Source organism: Phasianus colchicus, chromosome 1 (genome assembly GCF_987193195.1).
Source record: "Phasianus colchicus chromosome 1, bPhaCol1.hap1.1, whole genome shotgun sequence".
NCBI lineage: Eukaryota > Metazoa > Chordata > Aves > Galliformes > Phasianidae > Phasianus > Phasianus colchicus.
Window position 1 is genome coordinate 40,110,516 of NC_143436.1, and position 25,841 is coordinate 40,136,356.

Genomic DNA, 25,841 nt, shown 5'->3' on the forward strand with positions numbered 1-25,841 from the left:
CTCTGATACTGCCTTCTCTTCTGGAAAAGGTCTTATTAATATATTTATGTTGGTGAAGCACTTGGAAGGTACAAGACTTCATGTAAGTATTTGTTATGGCTGAGAGAGGGCTTTGTGAATATATGATGGTGATTTATCTAGTAGTCCTTCAGTCTCCTGCGTCTGAGAGCATGGGAGGGAAGAGTGGTAGATACTGAAAGATTAGTCATTTCTACCAAGTCTGACATATAATGGTTCGGGCACAGAGCATTAAAGAAACAGATGACAGGAGCTTTCTCCTCTGTGTCATCTACCAGATGTCATTACCATTAACTTTATCTGAGTACAGACTGCACCCAATGTCTGTTATCACTCCAGTACAGAAGGCCAGACAGACCTCTTCTTTGCTCACCGCAGTATGATTCACACTGAGAGTCATCTCTCGTGTACTTCAACTGATTTTGCTTCAGCCATTTTTGTTATACTGGTACTTCAGTTGAAAACCTGTTGTAGCAAACATTCAAAGAAATTTTGGTAAGTGGGGGAAGGAAGAACAGAAACAATTCTTTCTTTTGAAAGCAGCTGAGAAACAGAGCCTCCTTCATGAGGATAAAGATCTTCAAACTGACACTATCTACTGTCAAGACTTCTGCAAACCTCTAATGACTGCCATCATGTTACTCCATGCATTACCTGACAAGGAACCCACTGCAGATAAAGCACTTGATCATTTGGGAGGGAAGATTTAGGTTGGATGTCAGAGGGAAGTTCTTTACAGAGAGAGTGGTGAGGTGCTGGAACAGGCTGCCTGGAGAGGTTGTGGATGCCCCGTCCCTAGAGGTATTCAAGGCCAGATTGGATGGGGCCCTGGGCAGTCTGGTTTAGTATTAAATGTGGAGGTTGGTGACCCTGCATGTGGTAGAGGGGTTGGAGATTCGTGATCCTTGAGGTCTCTTCCAACCCTGGCCATTCTGTGATTCTGTGATTCTGTGATTTGTTTCACAGTGGACTGTAATGGAAATGTTTTGTATGTGGCTTCTGAGGTGGAAATCGGCTGGAAAACACCAGCAAGGTGGGCAACAGCTTCTCTCCTATTTGATATACAATCTCAGTCAGAGAGACGCTGCAGTACTGCCTTGAAGATGGGTAAGATAGGGGCAATCTGCAGTTAGGGAGGGGAATCTTGACAGTTGCACTATTTGTGTGGATTGTCCTCCTTGAAAAGTAAAAGAAGGAGATGGAAAGAAAGAGATGGAAAAGAGGGCCTGAAATGGGCATGTTTATCTCATCTTTTGATAAGCTTCATAGAAGTTGAGGACTGACAAAACTAGTAAACTAGTAAGTTTAGTGAATCCTGAGCACTGAAACTTGCAGAGTTAAGAGGAAAGGACTTTTTTACAAATGTCACTGTCAAATCACTGCAGCAAATCACTGTCATTTTCTGTTATATCAGAGATGGATAGAAGATCTAATAGGCCTTTTCCAATCTCTAATAATAACACTTAGCTCTTGTACAGCTTTGCAGATATCATAATGCTTCACAAAAGGAAGTATCATTATCACTATGGAGATGCTGTCAGAGTGTCAGACAAATTTTAAGATGAGAGGTCTCCTTTATTTAGCAGCATACTATATTTGATTGCTTTGTTTTCTGTATAGCGCTCAAGTTTTCTCAAATTCACTTCAACTTTAAAATGTTAAATTTAAAATGTTACATTTAAGGGTTTTTTAATTTTCAAATTTTGTGGCAGAATTACATGCAGTAATTGCTCATGTTAAGCATACACCAAGTGCAACATCTGTCCTAAAGAGGAACTGAATTTTTTAGAGAGACAGAACAAAACAGAGGGAAATGGCTTAAGTTTGAGAATAAGCAAGCGTGATATGAAATCATTCAGTAGTTAATTAATTCTTTTTTCATCTTTACATTGAAGATGCTGAAATGCTGTGATTTTAAAGGTAAAACCACATGACTTAAGTAGAGCAGCTGCGATACTGTTTCAGGCTATTAGAATTCTGCATTTCTTTTATCACCTTCCGTGTTCAAACTGCTGACAACCCCACTGTATGCATTTGTTGAGTATCATGTTTCTTTACTCTCTCTCTGGAAAAGGCATCTAACTCTGGAGGTCAGAGACATCCTTTTTTTTATAAAAAGAATTGGCTTACCTGAAATCAAAAGGGATTCACATCAGACTGTCTGGCTCTATAGAAATTAAATTCAAATTCAGAGGGTGGAATATGAGAAGCAGAAGTTTTGTGATAGTGTCATGTTCTGCCTCTTCCTGGTGCCCTCTGATTCAGGATATGTTCTCTCTCAGATCAGAAAAACTTGCATGGCATGATTGTCAGAAACGTGCTTATTAGCATTTGACTTTCAAGCATGGAAAAGCATCTTGAGGTTAAACTGCTGACAAAATGTATCCTACACTTGCTGCTCTCCATCTTTTAATAATCCATACACACACAAAAAAGATTTTAGACAGGATACATTCCTAATGGCCTTGCAGAAAGCTACAAGGTCAAAGGAAAGAACAGTGGACAACTCCCCAGCACTACATCTTCATGTTATTGTTTTTTGGTTTTTTTTTAATTGCTTGAGTATAGGATATTTTTAAATGTGTAATGGAGGAGAAAGAGTAGACCAACCAAGGAGTTTGAAAGCACTGGTCGTAAATGTTAAACACAAAGTGGCATTTGGAAAGCAAGATACTGGACAGCCTTTAATAGGCTTTTGAGAAAGATACCAAGAGGGATCAAAATCATCAAAAGAATTATTTTTACAAAAGCCAAAGCAAAATCTATGTTGCTTAGTTGCTGGAAGCATTCTGCTATGTAGCTGCAGGTGATTCATTCAGCATGTTGATGTATCTGTCATTTGCATGGATTGAAGTATATTCTAAGTGAAAGGCCCCAGGGCATGAAGAGATGTTTTGGACTGAAGCTGCAGAAGGAATGCCAGGGAAGCCATAACTTGCTGGGACTCCCAGTCATACAACTATAATCTAGGAGGGACTATAAGTGTGTGTTCAGAATCTACTGATTGGCATAAAAGGGCCACACAACATACTGTAAATTGGGCATGTTCAAGCCCAATAGCCCAATAGCTTGTGGCTCGCATGTAGCCCAGCTCAGCAAATAACTGTATGTATTTTGATACATTGGCTAAACGCTGTGCTCTGAACAGCAAAGAATACACAGGCATGCTTTGCATTTTGATAAAGGAGTTTGAGAATAGGTTTCAAGATTGCAAAAAAAAATCACTGATTTATCTTTGAGACACTATTTTCAATTGATATAAAAATATTACATGCAAATTTTCAAATAGAGTGTCGACAGTTACAATCAGATATTCGACTCAAAAATCTGATCATGTCTCTTTACCAGACTTCCACAGTCCTTCGCTTCACAGTCACACCTTATTCGTGCCACTGCTTTTTGGCAGTATGCACATTTTTAACAATTATTGTCAAGGATGGAAGAGTAAAATTTAATCAGAAATCTTGGATGAACAACTTGAGAGCTCTCTAAGAGTTGCAGCCACTGCCGTTGAACCAGTAAATGGGTTAGTTTCACAAAAAAGAAGGTCAGATATCCCTCTAGCTTTATGGCTTTGTTTCTGCCTTTTTTTACAAAAAAAAAGAAAGTAATGAAAGTATATGAAGCCTCCTGTTTTATTATGTTGGCCCACAACATCAGAGGCAGATGTTGATGGTATAGCAGTAGAACTGGAACCTTCCCACCAATATTCCATTATATTTTGTTGCCATGTGACAGATGGCAGCAGAGGGGCAGTCTGACAGAATGGCGTCTGACATAGAAGTGAATACGGAGCAAAGATGTGTCACTGAATTCCTTCCTGCAGAAAAAATGGCACCCATTGACACTCACTAACGCTTGATGAATGTTTATGGAGACCAAACAGTGGATGTGAGCGCAGTGAGGTGGTGTGTAATGCATTTCAGCAATGGCAACAGTGGGTCACCTCCACTGGTGCAGATTTTTAGGAGTGCAGCATGCAGGCTCTTTTTCATCGCTGGCAAAAATGCACAGCTAGCGGAGGTGAATGTGTTGAAAAACTGTGTTTTGTAGTTGAGAATTCACTCTATCAAATTGTGTTGTTGTGCTAATTGTATCTGTTGTAGTTTCCACGGAAATATATAGGCGGCATTACTTTCACAGCAGTTTATATAGATATGTCCCAAGACAGTTCTCAACAAGATGGCAGCTTTTTCAGAAAAAGTTTGAGGCCTAATTTGGGACGCTGCCCTCTGACTTTGTGCCCACTTCAAGCTAAGGGATCTTGGTTTCCAAAGGTATTCAAATGTACTTTTGGAAAGGTTAAAAGTCAAAGATTTGGGAATCGCAATCTGAGAAAGAAAAGGATTAGTCATCTTCATTTTTTTCATCTGGACTCTATAAACACCAATTTAGACCATGTCAGGGATTACCATAAAAACCATTTAACCACTTTTCAGAGTCTGTTGTGTTTTGGTTCAGTTTAATAATGAGTTTAACTAGCACTTGAAGCACTGTGTGCTGTGAAAGGAATTAGCACAAAATGCCCTTATTTTAGAGAAATCGTTGTTAAAATCTATGACAATACTGTATTTTCAGTTTGGTAGTATTGGGCTTTTACTGGCTTTATGTTAGTATGTTTAAGAGGCAGAGTACATGAATTTAGGATTTTTTTCTAGGTTTTATTTCTAGGCTAAAATGATAACACAGAGCAGTAACTCATTCCTAGAGTTTCCTGTTTGGTCATATAATAAAACTCAGCCTTCTCCCAAAGGCTAAAGAAATTGTTCACCTTGGCTGATGTGCTGCTGTGCTGATGTCGTCCAGTTGAGGTAACTGGATGGTTTTAATGCAGTCAACCCTGTACTTCTTTCATCTTTCTTTTCTTCGGGCATTCTACAGTTTATTCCTTGAATGTTATCATCACAACTATAGAAACACTCAGGACAAGAGGATTTAAATTGGATTCTATAAGCCTTTTGATAGCAAAGCCTTTTTTTCTTGCTCTTGTCTAATTCAGTCTGGACAGAATGCTGTTGAACAAAATAATAACTTGCAGGAAAAAAAAAAAAAAAAACTATTCATAGAATATCTCTGTATTATGCATTCTTACCTTGTAGGTTAATGGAGGGCTGACATTTCCAGTTTTTAAGATCTTGCTCTCTGCCACATACAAACCGTTCTTTCTGAAGGGCTGGTTATGGGTAGTCTTTCACTTTGTATCATACAGATCAAAGCAAATACTATCATTCCTGAATGTTCATAGGTAACTACATCATATGTAAGATTTAAGGAAGAAAACATGATGGATATAAATGCTTTTCCATTCCTTATTTGAGCATAAACACTTACGATATTGGTGTTATACAATTTAATTTTTTAACCTCTGTCAACTGTAATTCTAATAGTGAGGAATTTTACTCCAAGAATGATAGTGTTGTCTGAAGATCATACCATTTCTCCTCTCTCCTACAACTGTCTCTCTCCAGACTTTCAATCATTTTTCTCACAAAGGGAGAAAATCATCAAATCCTGAGTGATTTCTCAGTTTCTCATTCTTTTAGGCATTTTATTTTGACCTCTGCCATCATTCTATACACCTGAGTCAGTTACTAATCGACATGCATATTTTAGCCTCCACAGCCCAGAATTATTAGTTTTTAGTATCAATGCTGACCAGAGATCAAGCCCTCTGAATCATTCCACCTCCACACTTCTCGTCATCTTCTCACTCTGAGTTTCTGTGTAAGATGTAGTCTTGAGGATGGAGCAGAAATCCATCTTTCTTTGATCTTTTGGATAGAACTAGAAAAGCTTTTGTGAAGACTTTAAAAGTTTCATAAGCAGCCTTTAATTGCCTAAACTGAGACTTCTTATTTCACATGACTCTGACAGATGGATAGATTGGTACTGTAGCAGTTCTGTCCCTTCCACTGGCAGCATTTCCAGAAAATGAATTGTTTGCTATGGAGTATCTTTACTGATACAGAATTAATACTCCTGCTGTCTAAGACAGAACAGAATACAGCTTGTTTTGAGCTGCAGTCATCAGTGTGCAGATGAAATTCAGTTCTTCTCTCCTTTTTGAACACACGTGCTTCTGCACCCAGTCTGTGTGTACTTTTGCTGGCCAATCACCAGATGAAGAGAAGTACCTGCAACTGAATCCAGTGATATGGAGGCCAAGATAGTTTCCCTGAGGATTATATCTGCAATTACATCTATAGAAATAGTGCTGAAGGCAGGAGTTTCCAAACTAGCAGTGAGAAAGATAGTTCTATCGTGGTATGTTATTGCTGCTTGATGGGTTGGATGCATTCTCCTGTAACAGAACAGAATTAGAAGTTATTGCTGCTTCCGCTGTTGCTGGTAACGACAACTAAATTTGGGAACCCTCGTGCCTGTTTCAGCTTGTGGCTGACCATGAGTCAAATGTCATCTTCTTAGATACAGATCTCGTCATAAAATGCAAACCTGAATCACTCCCTAGAAGATTACTCTCTTGCTTTTGCTGCCACCTGTGTAGAACGTGGCACTGCAGTTTCTCACTGGTTTGGATGGAGGTAAGCAAATCTCCCAGCTAGATCCTTAATGAAATTTAGATATTACTTACCCTGTTCCAGGTAATCCTCTCAAGCGTTGAGTTGTCTGAAGCCCATTTATTTCACCTTCGCTTTTCTGTCTTCTTCAGTAACATTGAAAATAAACAGAAGGATCTCTGTTGATGAGTGGAATTCTGTCTTCAGAATTGGCAGCAGTTTATTGTCATGCAAGTGCCCTGAAGTCTGCAGTTGATGACCCCTGTCTGTTAATGCCCAGCCCAGAATTAGATAACTGTGGACTATGCTGAATGTTTTGATTCATTCAGACTCTCACATTAATCAGTCAGGCAAGGCATTTATTTTCTGTGACATCTTAGAACAGGCAAGCTTTCTAGGAGAGGTGGGTCATTTGAATTAATTTTGACTACTCTGTGGGTGTTTTCCTTTTGTACTTATTGTATATAATATAGCTACAACTATTACAGTTCAGTGACAAAGAATAAAAACTGAGGTTCTTCCACAGCATGTTTCTTAAAACAAAACAAAACAAAAACATACCCTTTAAATCATTGAATCATTTAAAATCTCATTAAAGTTTCATAAAAGTTTTGAGTCTTTCCTCAGAATATCTGTCTGTGGCACCAAACTTTTACTTCATTTTAATGGAGAACTGTATGATTTTAGTTTTATCCATTTGCCTAAAGAAAAAAAATGCACACTTATTGTACTGAAAGTTATACCTTTTATATTTAAAAACATAAAATCCAAAAATAATTAATATTGCTTAGTATATGATCAGTGTAAATGAGAACAGATTTTAATTAAGCTCTACTAGATTTAATGCAGCAATCATGTATGCCAGAATGACTCGAGAATACTGGCTTCCTGCTTGGAATTCAGCTTTAGTGCTCAGCAACTGGCAAAAGTTCCTGCAAGCACAAACACTGGTCGCATTAGGTAAGAATTTAAGACCTTGAAACTTTCCTGTTTATATCTTCCCTACCATGAAAACCAGCTGTTTATCAGCCTCAAGCACAATCACTACATATAAAACTGTGAATATTTCGTGTATAAACATTGGTATAGGCTCTATAAATTCTTTTAACCCACCTGTTCAGTGATTCCTTGGATTTATTGCCAGAAGACACCAGTATATGAGCTCTTACAACTCTCTAAGAATGATAGGCCTTTAAATCTGTTATGTTTCATTTGCACTAAGCCTAGACTAGCTAACATTAACATTTTCTTTCTGGGGGAAATAAAAAATAAGTCTGTAATTTCAAATATCTTTATTTTATTTAGAAATAGTACTATTATTTCCTATCAAATTGGAAAGTTTTTCAAAATGAGATGATTTTGTCAGCCCTAAGTCTGGAGGACTTCTAAATCTTCAAGGAACATTTTAAAGAATTTAAAGAATCTCCTATAATCCCATTTAACCTAGGAAACAGGCTGTGTCTGCAATGCAGAATTGTTACTTTTGTGCCATTTTGGCAGGGAGAGAGCACAAGGAAACCTTCTAACAGGCTAACAAGAAAGTTAGGTTTTTGTTTTGGAGCAAGGAGCTGGAAACCCTCTCATTCTCAATTTATAACATTTTGTCATGTTTACATGGCCATATACAGCAAACGGTGAAAGTTCAGATAACCTCCCCTTCAGTATTATCTTGCATTGTTATATTGAAAATTCACCAAAAGACAGTCTCCCAAGACACATTTTTATATTATATAAGTAGAATTTTGTGAAAATTCTACTAGAAAATTCTGCATGAGGTCTTGCTGGCAATGTCAGTAGTCAGTGTCATTGTCAATTGCTGTCAACAGGCCAGTATTTGCTATAGGTAGCTTTGCTGGAAAACTCTTAAAAGGGTCTACAAATCAGTAATGAAGAAAGACATCCCTAACAGCTTCTGCAGTTACTGTTTAAAATGCATACTTTATTTCTTATATGGATATTTTTGGATTCTACGTCAAGTCCTTGATATTTGTTTTGCCCTTCTTCAGTAAATTCAAGGCATTTAATCCATGATGCTTCCTCTTTGTGGATATACTTAAGTACTGCAATCAAGTCACCTTCAATCATCTTTTAAAAAAGCAGCAGAAATTCATCTTTTATGTTTCTGCGCAAGAACTTCTTTACGGTGAGGGTGACGGAGCACTGGAACAGGCTGCCCAGGGAGGTTGTGGAGTCTCCTTCTCTGGAGATATTCAAGACCCGCCTGGACGCCTACCTGTGTGACCTGGTGTAGCGATCCTGCTTTGGCAGGGGGGTTGGACTCGATGATCTCTGGAGGTCCCTTCCAACCCCTACGATTCTGTGATTCTGTGATTCTGTGATTTCTTATGATCAGGCTTTTTCTTCAGTTTTCCTGTGAGAGCTGTGATTTTTCACATTCTTTCTACTTCTCAAAATCTTGTAACAGTATGTATGCAAGAACTGTATGCAGCATTCAAGCTGATCTTGCCAGAAAAGAAAAGACACCTGCTGCTTCTGCTCTTCTACTACTGACTCTTTTGCATAGCACTGCATTTGCAGTTCATGGCGTGCAGCTTATGACCCTAAAAGCACAGCAGGAAACACTGCTCTCTAAGATATATTTCCTGATTCAGTAGATATTCAGAAATAGTCCAAGTTCTTTTTCCTAGGATGCCCAGTGTTTGCTTTTGTCTGTATATAATGTGATCTGTGTGACGTTCTGGCTAACTCAGCTGACTGAGTGATTTAGCACTTTTTCTCTGAACAACCTATTACATTATTGTTTACCATTATGGTAATTCTTTATCATACAGTATGGAATATCCCTTCAACCAGTTTAAGAGAGCTGTCCCAATTCTTTTACCTCCCAGCTCCTTGGGCCCCTCACTGCAAATGGCCTTGGCTTTGTTCAGCACAGCTTAGCATCAGCAATAAACATCAGTGTGTTATCAACGTTGTTTTTCTCCTAGAACCAAAACATAGCACCATTATCAGACAATCTAAAGAAAACAATCTTAGCTGAAAATAAGACATCCCTCATCAGCCAAATCTGCAATCTAATCACAGAATGAATCTGGGTTATTCAAATAGTCCCAGTTTCCTTATGTGACTTCACATTCATTATATTCCATATCATTTAAACCATCATTAAAGCAAACTTTTATGAGCTCTCCATTTTCTTATCTAGGTTTGATAAAAGGCAAATAGCTGATAGATACCACCTACATCCCATTTGGTCTTTTTTTTTTTTTTTTCCCCTTTCCTGTAAGAGCGGCATAATATTAGCACTGTTCCAATCCTCTGGAATTTCCCTTGTGGCTTGAGATTTATTAAAAATGAACATCATTGAGCCAGAGATCTCATGATAAGTACAGTCTTCTTCCCTAGATTTTTGTAGATGACTGTGGTGACCTCTTTCTTTTTTACTGAAGAGATTAATGAAATTCAGTGTGTGGTACTGATTGCTACAACGACCTTTGATGAGCTGTCTTGTCTTCCTAAAGAATGTGTTAAGAGAGTGCATTTTTCAAAGTGAAGTAGTCAGAGGAAACAGAGTAATAAAAAAGGTTTTTATCTGTATGTATTAATCCAAAAACTTGAATATATTTCAGCAGCTTTGTAAATGTATATTCTTGAATGCTTGGTATAAGGAGTGGATAGAAGCCAGGTAAGGGTAAGTCAATAGATTTGAATACATACATTTCTGAATGGAACACAACTTTTTACTAAACTGAAGTCCAAACTCATAATTCATGGGGTGTACATTAGTTTCTTCATTTCAGCTGGATCCAAAGACAAAAATATTGAAGTCATCTTGAAAGAGTATTTTACGTACTTCCGACTTCCCTGAAATGAGAAAGCACTACAGAAAGAGCGCTTCTGAGAGTTTCCAGCTTGCCTCTTCTCCAGCTGTGTTCTTTATCTCATATTTGTTGGAAGTTTAAAAGCTCTGGAAAAATCTTCAGTACAAAAATTAGAAAAATAAGAAATTTCCAAAGGGAAAACAGTGATACAGAACAACATTTCAAATCATGCCAGTGCTTGTAGAAAAGAAGCAGGGGATAGAAGTAATAGGTGGCATAGATTTGAATTAGATTATGGAGGAAGCAAAAAGCCTTCTTCATCTGGATAAATTACAGGTGTAGAACTGTATTGTCTTAAGACTTCACCCATGGTCTTTTAACTCATATCGGTACTTTTCCCATTAACAAATCCCAGCTTGCCTGTGTAGTCTTCTTCTGTTCAGTGTGGCTGCTGTGCCACAGATCATCAGAATTTGCCTTTTGTCTGAGTTTTCTTCCTATGAAAATAAAGGCACAGAACTGTAATACTTATGCTCTGGAAGCTGGGATGTGTGATAAGGCAGCTTCTGTTTAATGAAAACCAATGGCTGGATGAGAACAGAAACAGCTTCTTGCCCTGTTTAAGGCAACTTTTACGTCTGTGTAATGTTCTTACATGCTCTCTTTAGCCTGCTGCTTGCTAAGCAGAAGGTTTCTAGTTTCAAAACAACCACATCATGTACCGCCTCTTGTCTAATTGGGAATATAGGAGATTTTGAAGGCAGCAGCTGTATTGTGCAGAGTTATGATTTGGGGTCATGGTAGAGACCTGGAAGTAGTACCAGAGGATATGATGGGGCAACATGAAAGCTGAATGGTGTTACAGAAAGCAAGAAGTGAGAGCATATGTCCACAGGAGATGAATGAACTAGGTTGCATCAGTGTCACTGCAAAAGGAGTATTATTTATAATGTAGCTGTGACTGATGCAAGGCCATTTCTTTTTGTCTTGGGAGTTCTTTCCAGAGGAAAGGGGAAAGGATGTGTGGCTATGAAGGTAATCTACAGATTCCTGTGAGGTTCTCTTTGTGGTTCTTGCAGATCACTGATTGAGAAATAGAAATTTATTGTGTATCTTCAGTAATGGAATCTCTGAATTCACATGACAGTCTTTCACTGAAGGTGCTAGATTTTAGCAGAATTTACCAGCAGCCATAGAGAATTCATTGTGTTATGCCATTCACTCCTACTTACTAATTTGTTAAATCTGTCTGTTCAGTCTTGTCATTAACTGAAAATGTATGATCATTTTACAAGGACTTTGTAGATACCAGGTTTTTGATATAGCACTGTGTACAGTGCAACCCTGGTCCTGACCAAAATCTGCATGTGTTACTTTAAGGGGAAAAAGTACCTCATACAAAGATGCTATTTTGGATACAAGTAAAAAGAGAGTAATTGATTTGATTCTTATTTAGAGTTCTCTGCTGTTTACTAATCCTGTGGGTTTTTTTCCAGTCTATGCTGTAATTTCAACCCATAGTCTAAAGTTTTTGAGTCATCCGCTTTTGTAAACAAGACACTTTCTTGCTAGTGGAAACTGCACTAACAAAGCATTACAGTGCCCATACTTCAAGCGATGTCTTCAAATCATGCAGTGTACTGTGACTTCCTGTGTCCTATCACGAGATGACAAGAATGTTCTGTAGAGTGACTGCAGTGCACATGTAATTTTCTGTTAATTACGGAAGAGCTTTGTGATTTGACTTTTTATGGTGTGTGATAAGCCAAAAACCACCTTTCAACTGTATCTCATTTCCTTTCAGTGTTGTACTTAGACAACTCACTAGAAGGCTAGCCTCGTGACATGCTATAGTTAATAAGTTTTCCATGCTGTCAAAAGTAATAATATTAATGTGCCATTCAGTTAAATTAATTTTGTTTTGCGCGCTGGCTTGCATAAACGTGAGTGACATTTAGAAATATGATCAGGCAAGAGCTGAGGAGAAGCCAAGTGGCAAAAACAGAGCAAGATGCAATAGTTAAAGCAGAGCAGCCAGCTGCAATCATTTGTGGGTAGACTGGTTTTTAGTATTTGCTTGGTTTTATTCATTCCTCCCTTTCTTGTTTATTTAAGAAATTACTTTTTGTCTTCTTGACTTAAGAACTCAGTATATCTGGTAGCAAAGTCTCTCATTTGGAAGTGAAAGGGTGTGTTTCTGTTAATCTGATTTCAAGTGCTTTTAGCCACAGCTTTTCTCATTTGGGAAGATGGCAGTTGATTGTAATGCTTTTAAACTGTTGACCATAAAGTATCATTTTCTACTAATAATAAGTGTTTTCTCCTCATTTTTTTCTGCTTTTTGGAAGCAGCAATAGAAGTGCTTTCTCTAAACAGTTAAAAATGTATTGAAGAGAACTAGAAGAGGGAAGCTGGCAGAATCTGACTTGTTAATTTTTTAATAACATTGACTGGTTCATATAATTACCCAAGTTGCTTTCAAGCCAGGTTCATCATTGCAGTAGTAGATACAGGAGAGTATTACATAACAAGGGCATGTAGGAGAAACACAACGTACTACTAGATATATAGATAGAGACAGGCAGAGATTTGTGAAGAATTCCTATATCAAGTAGTGCTGTTCAGAGAGAGAGGGGAAAAGAAAGGAAAAAAAAGATTGCCTTTATTCCCATAGGAAGGAAGGCTTGTTTGTTCCCTTCAAGAAAAGGTAAAAATAGTGCTGTTGTATGACAAAGGAGTCAGAGAGTAGAACTGTAGTAGGGAAAGGAATATGCAATTAAAGCCGTTTCTCTTGGCTCTTCCACACTCCCAGTGTATACCGTGACTGTATCCCTACAGATACCACCTCCTGATACCTTTAATAAATTCACTTTATTTGAAAGAATGTTCCCTGTCTTCTCTAAAACTCCCTTTTAAAACTTACCTCCTGGACCTTTGCTTCTATTTCTGTTCACTGATCACCTAGCATCAGCCTCCTTTACATCTCTTCTTTAGACCGTTGTCACTGCTAATCCCTTTTTTAATAGCATTCAAAGCAAGCCCTTTGGATCCTTGCCTCAAGAACCTTCTGTTTCTTTGAGATCTCCTGCTGTAACCTATTTGGCTTGGTTTTGCTTCTTAATTTACTTGCTATGTGGCTTGTAACTTAACACTTGCATTAACATGAGCTTCATTTTGTGGCCGAGTTTGCACATTTAAAGAGGGTATAACCCATGAAAGCATTTCTGAAATAATATTAGTAAAAGCAAGCAGGAGAAATCTTTGATCACAAATATTACTCTTCCATTTTGGAAGACAAGTGGGTTATTCCTGCAAACAAAAACTGATCCTTGAATAAGGAGGCACATGGCAGGGCACTTGTCTGTTCATATTTGTATTATGTTAAAATATTTTCTTTAGAAGTGCAGTAGGTGCAGTCATGAAGAAGGTTCTTCTCTGTCTCCAGAGGCATTTTGCACCTGTTTATTTCCAGCTGTATAACTGTGTGGCTGCTCCATTCATGGGCACGAAATCCTTTTAGACAGCAGGGGAATTATTCTGCTCATCCGATTAATGGTTTAGTTGTTAAAATCCTTAAGTTTGTATTGACGGTGTTTATAGTTAACATTTCACAAGTCTGAAATATCTGTTTCTGTAATCAGACATTTGCCTGAAAAGGCTGGCAAGAATTCTGCCCTTCCTGTTCACTCCCAGCACTTTATCCCCACGCTTGTTCATTCATTTTGGGTATGATGGTACTTTGAGTGCATCCATATTCATGTGAGAATCTCAAGAAGTGCTGTAATAATGGGCTGACAGATTAGCTCCAGCTTTCGTTTCTCTTTCCGGTTCTCCTTTTGCTTGCCCTGTTTCACTGTCTATTTCTAGCCTATTTCTGCACTTGGGATTTTATATCCATCTTGCTCACTTCATCCTTAGCTTAATTATCTTGATATCATCGGGTCATCAGTTCCTAACTCTCCCCATTTGCTCTTGTGGCAGCTGTTGTGAGGGCCAGTCCAAGCATTTCTGCATCTGTGGGGTTCTGATACTGTTATTAGTACGATACCTTTGTGACCAAATGCATTCACAATTTATTTGCCAAGGCAAAGAATTTGTTGGATTTGAGATCTCGTTATGGCAACAGAATAGCAATGGCCTCAAAACTGTCCAAAGCCCACAGATGTGGGAATTACAATTAGAGGTTCTGTCATTACTATTTGCCCAGGTTTCCTGAATTTTAAAGAAGCTAATTTAGCTTATAATCCACATTTGTGCTGTCCCTGTTTTCTCCACAGAGTTTTAAAACATTTTGATTGGTATGAAAACTGTATAATGAGCCCTGTTAGCTTGGTATTGCAAATATTGATTAGTGGGAGATTGTATTTTGGATCTTCACTGAAAACCACATTCTATTGTGTTTCTCTCCGGCAAATATCTACAATCAAAACTGAGTATTGAATTTGGAAACCCACTGCACTGTGTTTATATCCTTCCTTCCACTGACTATTTTGGAGTTGTAGATCCAATTAGGAAAAAAACATGATGCTGTGGCTTGTTACTTTGGTATTGTTTTACCAAGAGAGCTGTGAGCATCAACTTCCTCATAATATCTTACACAAAAATGTGGAGATTGCTTATATTAAGAAGATAGATATCACTGTTAGAGATTCTGCAGTGTGAATGAGAGTAATCTGCATAAATAGCATTTTTCTCAGTAGCTCATTAGGAAAGTGTGCTGTCAAGGCAAAAATGACTACTGACAAATACAAGAAGAAACATAAGACAAGCAGGAGACATTCAGAATCTTCTCTAAAAAGACCAGCTTCTCAACAGGCCCTCAAATAGCCTTTTCGAAGCTGAAGAACTGTTATCAGTGCTATGTCATTTATGTTCTGCTTCATTGCATCCTCTTTAAATGGAATGAAGTTATGCAGTTGCTTAGATGGAGAGAGTCTATTGATTGGTGTTTAGGCATTATACATGAATAGGTTAATGCCTGTGAACCTCCCAGTTGGAAGTTTCTAACACTAACTTACAGTTTCCATCAGAGATCAAAGTAATTTACTAACATAAATTATTTATACATAGGGCTGAAAGAAATTCATAATAACAATAAGGCACCTCCATGAGATAATCACCATACCAGAAGCACTCATCTGTACCTCATAGCCCTGCAGGGGTTTGTAATTATCTCCTGCAAACCACACCTCTAGTGATTGCTTTCTGCTGCTTCATTGCAATGCTGCAACTTGCAGTACTTTGCCTGACAAATATCTTTAAAATTGTATCAAAAAAAAAAAAAAAAAAAAACCAGCTTAGGACTAAAAAAACATGTGGCAGCAAAGCAAAAAGGAAAATGTTGAAATGCAAAAAAAAAAATCAAGAAATGCAGTTATTACAGATTTTAGTGGCAGCCAAAAAAAACCTACTACATTTAAGCAGGTACCAGTGCTTTCTCTTCAAGTTATTCACTGGAATGAGCCCATCATTTGCTGTTGTTTCCCTTCCTTGCAGGTGATCTATGGAAAACTCTATTTACATGGTTCTGGCCTCTTCTCTATGCTTCATGCAGCTAAAATTACTTTAAAAGAGGCTAAAAATGCATTAAATACTCCCATAAGAATATTCTCCAGTGTAGACAATTGCAGAATTTGCACAAAGCATGACCTGATTATAGATGGAGAAAACCAGTGACAGGTGGTGATCTTCATGGTAATAACTGTTCGTAAAATATCTCCTCTGGACTCTACTCAGGCATTCAGCTTGGAAAAAAAAAAAACACAATCCTTACACTATTTTAACAAATATTAACAGTCCTAACACATACCAGTCTCAATGCAAATTCAAAAGTACAAAAACAAACAAGCAAACAAACAAACCCTAACCTTTAAATTAGACCAATTAGAAACATAGCGTTAATTTAAAAATTCCTTCCAAAACAGATGCTTTGATATTGTGTCAGTGGCACAGTACATTTCAGAGGAATGCACATTTCTGTGCTACAACCAATGCACTGCCCAGTGAATGTAGGAGTGAGGGCAGAGCCCTTCAGTGTCTGTTGATAAGTGAGCACGGAGGTGTCTGAGATGGTGGGGCTAAGATGAGCTTTCAGATATCCCATTTCAGTCTTACTCAGAGGCTAATGAATCAGCCAGGCTAATTTAAACCAAGTCTACCATGTAATAGAACAGGAATGCAAAGAACACAAGGTGGCTAGGTGAGCTGTGATCATGATAACACAAATCAATAAGCAATTGATTTCTTCCATTCTGAACAAGCTGGAAGTGATAGATCAACTTCACCATTAGCCCAGCCAACAGTGCCTCCCAAACTGAATGTCAGAGGAGCAGAAGCATGCTTTGCTATCACCCCATCATTGCATGCTCAGAGTAGATTGCAAAGCTGAAATCTGTAGTTCTAGGATAAGTTGAGATTTATAGCAGCTTGTTAAGACAGACAAGAATAGTGAGTCCTTTCATAAAAATATAGTTCATGCAGTGAAAGACATCCTGGGTTATTTCAGGTATGAGTTAAAAACCTAATTTTTTTTTTACATCGGGATCTCTTCTTTTGAAGAAAATCATAACATCACTGTGACACTCCTCACCCACATCAAGGTGTCTAAGATATCCTTTCCCAGTATCCTCACTCAAGTCTGAAGAGTCATAATCTACTTCACTTTCCTTATGCAGAAACTGTGTTTTATCCTTCATCATTCATGCTGCTTTGTTTTTGGAATCCTTTCCAATCATCCAATATCCTTTCTGAGAAAGTGGGATACCATAACCACGCCATTTTTCAAGATGTGGGCATGTGTATTTGACAGTATTTAATGTGTGACACATACATTTAACATCATGAGCTGTTTTGTTCTACTCCATCCGATCATTTCCTAATTGCACACAATTTTGTGTTTATTCTGTATGTTTTCTCACCATGGTGTTCATTGAGCTAGTTTTTTACAATCACAAGGTCTCATTCCCAATTTGTAATAATCAGTTCAGAATCCATCACTTTATAGGTATTGCATTAAGTTTTTGAAAATTAAAAGGAACAGTAACTACATCATGCTGAGAAGTTTTTAAGATATAAGATTGCAGTCCTTCAGCAAGAACAGCATAAGCAGATTTTTGTATCCCCAAGGAAGACTTCCCAGACAGACGTTTGCACCTTTTTGACATGGGAGGTAGATATAAACTTTGAAGTATAGCTGATAATCTCACATGCATTCTTCAGATAGATGTATTGTAGATATTTACTCAAACCTGGACAAAAAAGTTATTTTCTTTAGTGTTTAAGAGCTATTGAGAGAAGAATGTAAGGAGAGCACAAAAGTAGAATATATGCTTGTTGTTCAGTAAGGATTTAATTTTCAAAAATGCTCATGCAGACAGTGATGTTTAGATATTTTTGTTACACAAATTGAAACAAAAGCTTTTAAGACTGCATATGTGCTTTATTGTCAGTAGAAAGTACTTGTAAAAGCAGATGTCTAGTATTTGTATAGGTAGACATCTATGTCTAAGTGCTGCTGATGCTGAAAATTTGTCTTACTGCATAAAGTTCAAAGTCTCATAAATCACTTGGAAGCTTGAGCTCCCTTTAGAAAAGAACATTTTGATGCATTTTCCATGGTGAAGTCCTTAGGACATAAGCTGACTTTTCTTTGTGAAATAATAACGTCATCTATGGATCTATGAGCAGTTGTTTTTAGTGGTGTTCCCACAGGTAAGGTTCAGCCTTTATGTCTTTCATCATAGCACTCTGAACTTGGTAAGTTGCTATCTTCTTCTTGTACCTGTGATATGGGGAGAAGTTTGCATAATACTGTCCAAATTACTTAATGTTGTAACCAAAAGCCCTGATAAACTCCCAACACTTTTCAACAACCAACCTTCTAATTTATTCTAACAAAACACTGGAGCCAAAGGGATTGCCAGAGATGTACTTTATACTCCCAGAATAAATTGTGGAAAACAGATACGTGCCATAAGGACCACTGTCTCTGAAAAAGTGCTATCTGAAATGCCTTACTGGACTATTTTGTATTTCCTGGTTTTTCTTGTCTCAAAGAAAACCCGTTTACTCCCCTAGAGATACCACTGTGCATGAAAGGAAGGAGGAAAGCAACTCAAATCATCCTAATGATCATTTCTAAGCAGCAGTCTCGCTCTTTTCCCTCTCTTGTATGTGCAAGTCTAAATCTGCTTTTAAAACAAAGTTCCTGTAATTCTGCACAATCTCTCCACCTTTGCCAGGAATGTAAGGAAAATACAATCAATGAATTGCAATAGGTTGTGTTTGGCAGGATCCCATTTGATAGGCTGCAAGGTTGAAGGCAACGCCAAATCCTTCCAGCCTTTACTGATGTGAAGAAGGAAGCATTGTGAGCTTTCCCTCCCTGTCTGCTTTCCTGATTTGCCTGCGTAGTGGTTGTGTGTTCGTGTTAGCTGGTTTCTACTGAAACACAAACAGGAAAAAAATAATGACTTGGTTAACATTAAAGAGCAAACAGCATCTGTGGGAGTCTGATTGTCTGAGATGAAGTGGGGGCAGTGTAACTTTGCAACCAGCACGTCTTGTCACTGGGGCCCGTACAGGGCAGTTGCTGCAAACTCTGGTTATTACAACAGACCTGAGGCTATCGAGTATTCAAGCTGAGTACCCTGTGGCAGATCTGTCATTAATTTGAATGTTCTGTTTTACAACAGGGGTTTGAAATGTAATCCTGTTAATTTTCTGTGGGGTTTTAAAAATTACATTTTTAAAAGATTCAAAATGATTTAAAAAAAAATAACACTATGCCTTGTTTGCTTTTACAGCAAGAAAAACTGGGTGATATCTGCTTCTCCCTCCGTTATGTGCCTACTGCTGGAAAGCTGACTGTTGTCATTCTGGAGGCAAAGAACCTGAAGAAGATGGATGTTGGTGGTCTGTCAGGTACATGCATGAAAATCTGCTTACAGAATTTTTCAGGATCATAAGGCAGAAAAACAACTCATTTTCCATTGGAGAGCTCTTTGTTGAGAGAGTAAGGGCTCTTATTCACTGTCCAAAAAATGCATTCTGTGTTTTCTGAATCTTAAGACATGACTGAGTATATCAGAACTCATTCTAGCTTAAAAAGAGAAATTTCATTATACAGTGCATTCCAGTCCAAGACTACGTGAAAAATTAAACAGTCAGATAATGCTCTCTATACTTTCCTTCTCTCCTGTTATCTGGAGATCAATATAGACTATTCGAGCAAGAGGAAAAACAAACCCTGACTACTATTCCTATTGTCTGTTTAATCTCATAAAATGTGAACATTTCCCTACAGTGTTACTGATAATACATAATAGGCAAACTCATCACAGGTCACTGCTGACTATTGGTTGAGGTGCTAGGATAATTGTTTCTGCATTTGAAGGGCATAGGTGTGATTGCTCCCCTGAGCAGATCTGGGAGTGTTCTGCATTAATATGTACAGCAGCAATCACAGTGACAGTCCTGCTCTTCTGAGTCACTGAGGTTGGTATCTCCCACCTACAGATGGTCCTTGCAGCCTTTCCTCATCTTATGATGAGGCCACACAGGCAGTGAGTGGGATGATATATGCCATCCGCAAGGGAGGCTGCCATCAACTCGGGGCACTGGGGCTTTGTCCTGGGTTCTACTGGAGCTCTGTGTAGGCTTCTGCTCTCCCCTGTGTCTGGAATTCTTGGACACAGATTACTGACTGAATTGCCAATTAACTGAGATCAAATTAAATAACAAGATGCTTCATAAGGAGAGGTATTTAGAGGAAAAGTTTATTTTATATACCTTCTGCTAAAAAGACACGGTTTTTACAGACCATTGAGAATGAGGATACTTCTATCACAGCTTTAGGACTGAACACTTTTACAGCTGTCATTAACACACAGCTGATGTAGTTGTTCATCTTGAAGTAGCAAATGATGAACAGAATGGTGAAGTGTTTGGCTTTCATTTTCTCATAGTCTTAGCGTAAGGTAAGAGGTATATCTAAAGCATACGTAGGCATAGAGGCCTACTCACAGTAAGCCTTCAGGTTTCATTTACCACCTTTGCTGAACAGTAACATGAGGGCCTTCATAAAGTGAAAGGAGATGAGGTCTCTTACTAGTAACTTTTATTTTATTTTACCTGTTTCTGAAGTCTTCTGCTGTACAGCAATAGACACCATAAAGACATGAAAATATTGTTGTAGTTGTTACCTGAATCAAATCTAAACTTTTGAACACCCATTCTAAAATGTGGACACACCAGTATTTGTTTCCTTAATGCTTACACTGAACCAATTTCAGATTGAAGTTCTTACGCACTTTTCTTTTCTAATTGTTTCCTAATGAAAAATTACATCCTCATAGTGAGGAAGTGTGATTTTTTCTTTTTCACTAAAGTAGAGATCTAAGAGTCAAAGCATGTATATTCTTTTCCAAAATTTGAAAGAAGTGTGATGGATAATGGCTACAAAACTCATAAGAAAGAATCAAGGGAAGTACTAATGAACTGAAAACCTCCTACAAACTTCTGATGAAAAACATAATGCATTGTGTTGGAAATAATCATGAGGAAATGAATGTGCTACATGCTGAAGCGCCGAAACAGAGTAAAGGACATACAAATGCATTTCTGGGGAATTGCATGTTTTGTTCTCCTTTGTAGGGCCATACCACACTTGAAACACTGTGTTCTCTCAGAGACAAACAAACCCAATAGGATACCATGGTTTTAGTAGGAATTCAGAAGTCTCTGACGGTGATAAACAGCAGCTAGTATGGTATTCCTGAGGCAGTAATTATAGATGGCTTAAAATGGATCCAGTATCTTTCATTAGGGAATTTATCTTCTGAATAAATTATGCAGAAGTAACTTTTAAAATCCAGCTGAGATTCTGTTGTCATTATTCAAACTAAATAATACCTGCTTTCAGAGTGTGGTACTGTTAAGTGCTAGTGAAGGTGACAGGATTTTATCTCAATTAGGGAACACTTTCCCCACTACTTTGTTATTTTCTCTAGACACTAAAATTGCTTTTCGTTTTGCAAAACTTAAAGTTTCGCATTGCAATGGAGGTGGGAAAACGCTAACAATCAAATGCTGTCTCAGCCTGAATGCTACTTATATGCTCAACAGCACTTACTGTCACCAAAGGAAGAGCATTAGCAAGAGGGGAAAATTATGTAGGTGTCGGAGCTGGAAAAAAATAAATAAGAACTTTGACAAAAATTGCCAAAAAGTCTCTCACTGTTGAGGTGAGCACGTTTAGAGCTCAGGTTCCCTTCTGTTATTCTCCCTTGTTTTGGAGAAGATACTGGAAAAGCAGAAAATAGGCAATTGGAAATGGCTCCTCTTTCTCTTGCATCATTTTTGCCTCTCAGTGGAGTTTATCCGCATTTCATGAAGGAGGAGCAAGGCCCTGGCTTCTGCAGGAGGTCTGCCAAGCATTCACAGCAAACAGCAGGTAGCTCTGCAGTTTCCTTCTGGCTGCTGCCCTGAACATCTTGAGTATTACTGCTTCTACTGTATCTGCTTTGCTCTTCAGTGATGGGGAAAACTTTAGCAATTATATATCTGCTGTCCCAGTATGATGAACAAGTCAGTCACTGTGGCTCAGCAGTCTTCTGAACTTCTTTTTAATAATTCATCAAAAATTGGAGTGCATCCATAACTGTGGTCAATTGTACTTTAAAATATGCTTGATTTTCAACATATTTGTTTATACTGTGTGGAAATAGAGCACAGTTAATAAAGTACATATACTGTGTATAAAACAAAGTAGTTTTCTTAGCATTGTTCTACTGGTGATGCCTTAATGCCACTAGTCAATCTGTGTGTCCAATTGAATGGTTACTACAGTTGCAGAGAAAGTCTTTATCTCCAACATTTTGAACTTTTCCATAAATTTTATAGACAGTCTAAAGCCAGGCATAAATTACTTCAGATAGATGATAAAAGACAACAAACTAATCATCAACTTTATTAGACTCCTTGTAACAAAACCAGATCACCCATCTGAGCAATAAACTCCCAGGTCTTAAACTTAATTGCAACATCGGGCTGTGGCTAAAGCAAACCTTGGCTTAAGGACTGGAACTGTTCAGCCTGAGCTCATCAAGTCACCGCAACAAGTGAAAATTATTATTTCTGGTTAGAAAGGGCCTCTGGCAAACAATTATGCATGTTTTAAAACTGCATTTTAATTATTTAAATTATATTCAAATGCATTTTTAATGAATCTGACATCTGGCAGGTGAACTGTAGGAATGTTAGCTATAAGGAGGTCATTTTTATTCGTCTGAATTTGGTAAACTGGAGTTACATGGAATTATAGGCATACTTCACCCCAAATGTCTAAGAGACCTAGAAGCTTCTGCCTTACTGAAAATCAAGGAAACTTAAGACTCTCAAGTCACTGTGTTTGGTTTTTTAATTGCCTTTAGATGATTTAGAAGATTTTAAAACAGCTTGCAGTTTAATCTCTCCAAAAAGCCCATAAAGACACAGTTGAACTAATTCCTCGATAAGGGTACAATGCATCTCATCAGTGCCATTCAGTTCACAAAGGCTGCCTATGAATTATGATACGTTATTCAGGTTTATGTTCTCTTCTGCTCCAGAAAAAGAAGAAATTATCTGCAGCTCCCCTGTGATATATACATTTAAATCAGTGGTAGTGATTTCAGTTAACTAATCTAAATAAGTATAAAACTTTTATCTGGAGTAATTTTAATCTTGTGTTGTATTTGTTGGTTTTTTTTTTCTTATTTTCTAAAGAAAAAGATTCTGGTTAAACCCTCAGCACATCTGACTAGCAGATAAATGCAATAAATACAATGCTATTTATTACACAGAAGGATTCCCAATACCAACACACATTCATGTAGGCAGTTCTGTAGATTTCAGTGTGTTTAGCTGTAGCTGGCATTTATGTTAATTTTTGTTCCTGACACAAAATAAAAGCTTTCAGTTCCATTTCCAGCAGCTTTCCCTGCTTTGACTGAGCCAATCTTTGAAGTAAATTACCTGAAACAAGTGCTGGCACCTGAACAGACTGCTGTTATGGCTGTTTAGCTACCCAGGCCCTTTGGCTTAAATGCCTTTTCTTAAGAAGTTCAGTGAGTATGTATTAATGACAAAAACAGTTTTATTTCTAAAAGGTATCATCTCTTAGTAGCTGATAATAATTTCAAGCTTTAACATAGCTTATCTTCTTTTTGGGATTCATTTCAACGAGGTTCTCTTCTTCTTAAAAACTTTGAAAGATATGGCATTTTTGTCTTATGTGTTATTTTAGTATGCTTAGATTTTAGTCATTCTAATTACCAGGAATGTATCCTAGTAGGATGCTTTTTGCTTCCCTTATCTTCTTTGCCCTGCTGCCTCTCACCATCCCCAAGGTCAAACGCAGGTTACTGATGGAGATGAGGACCCGACTAGAAAAGTCTCAGCTACCACTTAAGAATTGTCATAGCACAGTTCACAGATTATATAAACCCCTAAACTGTATCCATTTATGCCAAATCAATGTTTAGAAAGAAATGCAAGGGCTGTGATTGGATCCATGTGATCTTCCTTCTGCAGGAAGCTGCACGTAGAGCCACAGCAGAAAAAGCAGCCTGTAATCCAGTCCATCATGTGTGAAAGCTAATCTCAATATTTATGAGCTATAAATAGAAAATACATAGCTCCTCTTTGTATCTGTCACAGAAATATTATAAATCAGAAGCATCTCAGGGGACCAAATGGTACTATATCAGAATAAAGCTGGGTTTCTACACTTATGGATTTATTTTAAATACTACATTCAAATTCAAAAGGCTTTGAATGTCTTATAGCAGATTTGAAAAATAAAAATATTGTTTAGAGACTGGTTCTTTGAAGACAGAGTGAAGGCTCATGAATTATGCAGGCAGAGCATTCACTTTAATAACTTCATTAAAACGTAAGAAAGCTTAAAAGCAATCTAACACAAATGTAATATTATGGGAAGAGAAATACTCTATTAGTGCCATGGCATTTCTATAATCAATATTGTAACATGATTCTCTGAGTATTAGGGGAGAGGAAAAGAATGTTAATAAAAGACAAAAATAAAAAACAAACACCACCACAACAGCTGCATTTGCAGCTAGCCTAATCCAAAAGAATCCAGCAGAGATCAGTACCAACAAACATGTTATGATGTCTACTTACAGTGGGGATTTCTATAGCATCTAGTGTCTCAATATCTCTACTAGAATACAGTGACTGGCAGAACTTCCAGCAGTAGATGGCTGCAACAATACATCTCTCTAACACTTGCAAAACAATCGCACAGCATCACAGTAAATTCTCTTTAGGTTTCAACAGTGGGAAAAGGATCAGTCTCTGCCATATTAGACTCTTTCTCTCCTACCCAGAGCGACGTTCCTGTTGGTGACATCGTCCCTAAGTCTGGGCAGCAGCAAGAGTAGGGGGTCTTGTCTAAAATGGTTCTGTTTCAGTGGGCAAATAAAGTCTGGGGGAGTTGTTTCTTCTAATCGCAACTCAGACCTTTGACATCAGATTGCCTGAAGTGATGAGCTGAAAAAGATAGTTCCAATATCAAAAGACAGTAAAAATTACAACACCTCCATCATAGAAGAAATGTTAATGGATACATTAATGGATAAGTTAACTCCCATATTTCAGTGCATTTTGCAGGTTTTTATAAAGAATGTGCTAATTAATTGTCCATTTTGGAGCAAGTACACAATTTCCATCAAATCGTTTGCTACAGGCTATTTCACACAATAATATATTGTATTAGATGAACCATCAAATGCAGCAGTTCCTACAAAGAAGCAACGTCAAATTGTTCACCTTTTTTTTTTTCCTTTTATGTCTCAAATGAAGAAAAAGAGATTATGCTAGCTGATTATCACTGAAGCTGTACAAAACCTCTAGGCATTGCTCTGAAAAGCCTTAGTAATCTTAGGACAAACGCCGTGCCACAAAAGTGCCTGGATTCAGGAGGTATTTGAACATCTTCTTCATTTGAGAAAGGACAGAAAGCTTATTGTATGTATACATCTCCTTAATCATTCACCCTACCCAAAGGTATAGGAGATCAGCACCCAGCTGTGAGGAGTGTCAGCCACTGGGCAGAATTTTCTAGCACTGCTATTGATTCTCTTACCCCATTCCTTGAAATAGAAAGACTGGAATCTTCTTACTCTTTTATTTGAATATCCACATCTAATGATGCACTGTGTGTGTGTGCACATGTGCTTCTTTCTGGTTATAGTTTGTTTGTATTTGCTTATGCAGTCTCAGAGCAGACGTGAAAATGTGTGTGTTAATTACTTCTACGGAAATAAGATGGTTAATACTTCAAGCTTTCGGACTCTACAAGAATTCCACAGCAATATGAGCGGCTATAAAATAGATGTAGGAATAGTGTAGATGGATTCAGGCATCCTTAGGGAAATTAGTCTTACGAGTAAGTTTAATTTATTTTTACTCCCTGAAAATGGCAGCCTATTTCTTTCTTTAATGGATTAGAAGAAAAAAA

General features: G+C 37.7%; 1 protein-coding gene across 2 annotated transcripts in view; it reads left to right on the forward strand.

Moving 5' to 3' along the window:
• Positions 1-25,841, forward strand: part of SYT1 (synaptotagmin 1) — a 337,296-nt gene that overhangs the window by 268,963 nt on the left and 42,492 nt on the right. For both annotated transcript variants that reach the window (XM_090139151.1, XM_090139144.1), the window contains exon 9: positions 19,123-19,240. In XM_090139151.1, the coding sequence (XP_089995277.1) occupies positions 19,123-19,240 (118 nt within the window). The remainder of the gene's footprint in view (positions 1-19,122; positions 19,241-25,841) is intronic.